The sequence below is a fragment of the Centruroides sculpturatus genome, unplaced genomic scaffold, assembly GCF_000671375.1.
Source record: "Centruroides sculpturatus isolate CEXI.00-Female unplaced genomic scaffold, Cexi_2.0 scaffold914, whole genome shotgun sequence".
Lineage (NCBI taxonomy): Eukaryota > Metazoa > Arthropoda > Arachnida > Scorpiones > Buthidae > Centruroides > Centruroides sculpturatus.
The window spans coordinates 2161-8558 of NW_019385339.1; the positions used below are offsets into that span (position 1 = coordinate 2161).

The window sequence follows — 6398 nt, forward strand, 5'->3', positions numbered from 1 at the left end:
ATATCCTGTTATGTCAATTTTCAATTCATATTTAAATAGCCTTGTTATTCAAAGTATAGTTGAAGAATATTAATAGACGTCGTGTTATTCTAAAAATATTAATTAGCATCCGTGTTGTGTGTTATTTTTGTGTTCAATGATAGTATAAATACTGGATATAAGAGACTGGCTCAATACACTGCTGAGATACCAGCTAAGAACAATTTTTTGCAAGAACATATTATATATCTAAGAAAAATGTCTTCAGAAGGTAAGTATTTTATTTTATCTTTTAATATTTTTACTTAAAATCTTTCAATAAATATAACATTAATTTTAGACTGTGATTATGATTTTAATGTGAAACAAACTGTTGGTAAAAAAAGAGGAGCAAAACCTAAAAATATAGAAGATCTGGAGTTGAAAAAGCAAAAGGTTGCCTTAGACCAAAAGTTTGAGTTAGATCTAACTCTAGATAAAGGTAAATCTTCAAAAATTAAACAGTTTAACATCAAAATATGTGAAAATCAATTCATGAATTTGACAGAATTCTATTCTAAAACATATATTTCGCTGACAAAATCGAAAGGGAACTATGCATATAATAAATATAATATTAATATTGACGATTTTAAATTTTATAAAAAAGCCTTTGATGCGATGAATGAACATTTGGACAAATGTGAAAATGTTTAAAATATGTCTTTTATATTAAGGAAAAAAAAAAAAAAAATTTTAGAGGTTATGCTAAAACTTATCATGCTCTTATTTTAGAAAATACTGATCCAACTGTCTTTTTTTTAAAAAATGACATCTAGTATTTATATTTTAGTTAATGATAATTTTGTTCTTTAAAACCAAAGATGTATTCTTATGCATCATCATCTTCATAATATGGATTTTTAATAATATGCAAATGAAAACATACTTATGTAATACATAGTGTTTGTAATAAAACTTATCCGTGTTTAAAACAAGCATGTAATAAAACAGCATCATTAAAACTGAATAACAATGAAACATATGAATGTAAATTTTCTGTAATAAATGATAAAATATTTTACAAGATGTAATTGCATGAAATGTAATAAATAATTTTGTATCTGTTAATATATGTACTCAATTCAAATAATGTTTATCCATTTACATATATATTCGATTTGAATAATAATGTATTCTATTATGATATCCATATTATAAAATGTTATTAATATGAATAATGTATTTTAACAAAAACAACAATTTTGTTTCTTTATAGACAATACTCAACTGCTGATTGATTGGGAAATTTTTCATTTTCACCATTAGAAGAAAATGATATTCGTCATTTAAGAAATCATATTGACTGTGATACCATCAGTCAACGAAACGATTTATCTCTCACATTTATTTCTGAATTCGGTGATAAGTTAAATTGGGAAATCCTATGGAAAAAACTATATATTCACTACTTCATTTATTGAATAACATATTAAATATGCAAAATAAGATTTAATTTGCGAGCATCAGGTGTTAGACGAATTATTCTTAAACAACTTTTCACAATATCTTGATTGGAATAAAGTTNGGAAAAAACCTTTTAGAGGTTATGCTAAAACTTATCATGCTCTTATTTTAGAAAATACTGATCCAACTGTCTTTTTTGAAAAAATGACATCTAGTATTTATATTTTAATTAATGATAATTTTGTTCTTTAAAACTAAAGATGTATTCTGATGCATCATCATCTTAATAATATGGATTTTTAACAGTATGCAAACAAAAAACATAGTTATGTAATACATAGTGTTTGTAATAAAACTTATCTGTGTTTAAAACAAGCATGTAATAAAGCAGCATCATTAAAACTGTCTAACAATAAAACATATGAATGTAAATTTTCTGTAATAAATGATAAAATATTTTACAAGATGTAATTGCATGAAATGTAATAAATAATTTTGTATCTGTTAATATATGTACTCAATTCAAATAATGTTTATCCATTTACATATATATTCGATTTGAATAATAATGTATTCTATTATGATATCCATATTATAAAATGTTATTAATATGAATAATGTATTTTAACAAAAACAACAATTTTGTTTCTTTATAGACAATACTCAACTGCTGATTGATTGGGAAATTTTTCATTTTCACCATTAGAAGAAAATGATATTCGTCATTTAAGAAATCATATTGACTGTGATACCATCAGTCAACGAAACGATTTATCTCTCACATTTATTTCTGAATTCGGTGATAAGTTAAATTGGGAAATCCTATGGAAAAAACTATATATTCACTACTTCATTTATTGAATAACATATTAAATATGCAAAATAAGATTTAATTTGCGAGCATCAGGTGTTAGACGAATTATTCTTAAACAACTTTTCACAATATCTTGATCGGAATAAAGTTGCCGAATTTCAAATCCTTTCAGATAATTTTATTTTGCGATACATACATAAGTTTGATATTTAAAAATATTTAAAATACCAACGATTAAAAACTATGACTTTACGCGTATTAAAAGATTATATAAACTGGAATTATGTTTCTCGTTACCAAATACTTGACCAGCAATTTATTTATGACTTCTAAAATGAACTTTTATGGTGTTACATTTTAAAATTTCAGGAAACAGACCGGGAATGTATTGTAAACAATCACCAGAAATTATTACTCCACTTACTAGCAGAAATGTGCCATGTTTTAGATAAAGTATATGAGAAAACTGGAAAAGCTTAAATAAAATAAAGTAATTTAATCTATTAATGTAAAAATAAAAAAAATTTCAAAAATAATTTTTTTTCAGTGTTATATTGTTTCATACAATTATTGTGTTTTAATTTTATTCGATATTTAAACATTTAATAATTTATACAAAAACTTTGCCATATTGTTAAAATAAAATTAATCGAATTTAAATTTAATAATTAATACAGCTTTATTGTTAAAATAAAATTAAGATTTGTGATCGAAAAATTAATTTTGTGATCAGAAATAATTTCATTCAACAAATTTTTATTTGCAATTTTAAAAAATTATTTGCAATTCACATCTTAAATTAATTTTGTGCTTAGTGCTACTGAAACCACTACTACTAATTGGATATTTTTGTGTGTTTTTTTAAAGGAATGTTTTAGCCTGATGACGTAGTAGCCTACAAAGAAAGGTCCAGTCCTCTATGGTGTTCTGAAACACATGATAAGAATAAATGGTTGTTTCAAAAAATTATTTTTGGACAGACTGTGTCTTTTGAGATTAAAATAAGTTATTATCCGGCGAAATTCTACAAACAAATCTTTTTTGGAAATAATTCGTCACTAGAGAAATAAGACCAAAATCTACATTTAACAGCGCATTTATCAAGTGGATATAACAGACTGAAACTCCCTAACTGGAAAGGAAAGTTTAAGACGTCTGTAAGACCGCCAGTTCCAATTCTTTACTTTTAATATTTTAATTGGATATTTTTGTATTTTTTTAAAGGAATGTTTCAGCCTGATGACCTAGTAGCCTACAAAGAAAGGTTTGGTCGTCAATGGTGTTCTGGAACACATGATCAGAATAAACGGTGGTTTCAAAAAATAATTTTTCGACAGACTGTGTCTTTTGTGATTAAAAAAAATCGATTTTCGATGGTGTTTTTCTAACGATTCTCATATTTCTTTTGAAGTTTTTGCTTTTTTGATGAGCTGTAATTGCGAATCTTCTACCATGAGACTGGTTTTACTTCTTACTTTACCATGTTTTAGTTTCCATTCATTTGTCTGTGATTCAGATGGTGGATTGCATACAACATCCCGTAAGTCACTGTCAATAAGTAGCAGCTCCATTTTAAACCTCCAAGCTGGATAATTATTCCTGTTCAACTTCGTGATGACCGTTTTCACACTGTCGGCCATCTTGTCTTCGATGTTGTATACGTATGCTAAATAAACCCGTTACGTAAAATAAAACGTCGTCTCACTATTCACTCAGTAAATACCTCTGTCTGGGCCCATAACCTGTTAAATATATCACTGTTGCAATTTATGTGTTCACAGATAGTGAGTAGGATACCTTACAAATAAGTTTAAAAAATCATACACGACTACTTTGATCCGTTTCAAGTCATATCGAACCAAAAAGTGGCAGGCTTGATAGAAGAAGCCACTTCATGGCCGTTTATTTATTATAAAATTTAATACAATGGTATATAACACGAAGCGTTGCTACAGAATACAAATACAAAAGTTTATATAAGACAAATTATTGTTACACACATAAGTAATGACAGAAGAGAAATTTCACACAGATACTGTAAGAAATGAAGGAGGAAAATAAGAGAAATGGGGAACGCAGGAAGAACGCACTCAACGACTGCTTTTATTCTAAAACACAACTACGTTTATTTAACTAAGAAATATACATGGATACAAGCAAAGAGGAAGTTCACAATTGATCGCGAGCAGATAGTTCTTCGACAGGCACGGTCTTCTGACAGTTTTAAGCATTAAACGGGAAACAGTTACAATTCTATAAGAGAGAGGTATTGATGAGGACTGTGATGGACGACAACCGGGAAACTTCAGGGATGAAAGGGAAAATGAATAGGAACTAGCCTTCTGAATTGGGCAGCGCACTGGAACTGGACACTCTGTATGACCTTTTGGAAGTCCTTTTATACCTTATGGTTTGTTTCCTGGGTTTAAAAATTACTAAAAGTGGAAATATGGAATGAAGAGACTGTTAATAACGAATCCGAATTTTTCTTCACTACTTCGAGTAATCATCTCAGGAAGAGTTGTCGTTTCAAAGAAAGCGTTGCTTTCAACAAAATCTTGTCATTTCTTCATCTCCTTTTTTAAATTTTTTTTGTTAAGAATTTACTTTAAATATATAAAACAACTGTAGCCCGGTATCTCACACCCATATTTAACTCTTCACGTACACAGCAACTTTTAATGTTAAGGTAATTAAACATAAAAATACTTAAAACTGAAAAAAAACGAAAGAAATGCGTTAATTTTGAAGAAAAAGCTTCAAACATTGTCTCGCCTTTCTGCGAAATTTGACGAGGATGAGTCATTGTGTTTACAGCTGGATGACCTTGAGAACAGCTGGTGTTGGATTTCCCGGGACATTCTCATAGAAGTCTCAGGAGGAGAAGGGTTTAAAGTAGGGTGAATACTAGCTGGCTGTATACTTTTAAATATTTTTTAAAAAATTACGTTTTTTTTGCGATTTCCGACTCCCCGACTAAATTTAGCGTATATATAATAAAATCTATTAATTAAAAAAATTAGAAAACTATTGGAGGTCGATTTTGACATCAGAAAGTAGCTTTAAATAACTTTATCGAAGGAAAAACCGTGCATTAGAACTTTAGAACGATGAATGAAATTTGATATCAAAATCCCATTAAAAAACAATTAAGCGTTAATCGTGCGTCATTAAAGGTAGATTAAAACCGTAATAAAATTTTTTCGCGCAGAAAAAAATTTTTTAAAAAATTTGGAGACTTAATTAAATTAATTAAAGCAATTTGCTTCTCTTCAGTACTACTTCAATGATTTATATAAGGGTTGAGGGGTATCCAACTTGGTTAAAGTGTTATTAATTTCTTGTTTAAATGATTTTCAAAATGAGTTTCAAATTTTAAGTCGTTATTTCTTTAGTAAATACGGAACAATTCAGCCCACTGAAAATTTGCCGGGACACCAGAACATTTATTAAAAACAGGAAACAATATCATATATAAGGGTCCTCTGGCAACCCTTATTAAAGTCCGATTACAGTTGCATTGTTTGATGATGCAAAAATTTACAAGAGCGGTGAGTATGAATTTTTACATTTATATGTGAATGGAAGGTGTTAAGTAATTATATTCGTAGGGATTAATTACATTAATAGAAATTTTAGACTATACCAAATAAATTTTGAGTCCTTTGCCTATTATTATCCTTTTATTCTAGTTCCAGAATCATAAAAACAGCCAGCGACTTGAAAGCAACACTTCCACAAATAACCGATGAACACAATAAAAAAACTTACAAAATTAAAAATGATCAGGACGTCGACCCTTTTTGTAGGCTACGACATCTACCCGAAATCCACCAGAGGACTCTCAGCTGAAATGCGGTTATATAACATGAATGCTATCGTGAAGAACTTTAACAATTTTTTAATGTGTAGATGTCGTGATCATTTTTAATTTTGTAAGTTGTTTGATTGTATTCATCGGTTATTTGTGGAAGTGTTGCTTCATGACGCTGGCTGTTTTTGTGGTTCCGGGACTGGAATAAAAAAATAATAATAGTTTGCTTATTATTATTTTTTTATTTCAGTCCCGGAACCACAAAAACAGCCAGCGACATGAAGCGACACTTCCACGCAAAAGACTCAAAATTGATTTTGTATAGTCTAAAATTTTTATTAATTA

At 28.5% G+C, this 6398-nt stretch overlaps 1 protein-coding gene across 1 annotated transcript; it reads left to right on the forward strand.

Moving 5' to 3' along the window:
- Positions 1 to 212: 212 nt before the first annotated feature.
- On the forward strand, positions 213 to 1228 carry LOC111637850. The gene is made up of 2 exons (XM_023383433.1): positions 213 to 250; positions 320 to 1228. Exons 1-2 carry the CDS (start codon positions 238 to 240, stop codon positions 673 to 675), a joined length of 369 nt encoding a protein of 122 aa, XP_023239201.1. The 5' UTR covers positions 213 to 237; the 3' UTR covers positions 676 to 1228.
- The last annotated feature ends 5170 nt before the right edge of the window (positions 1229 to 6398 follow it).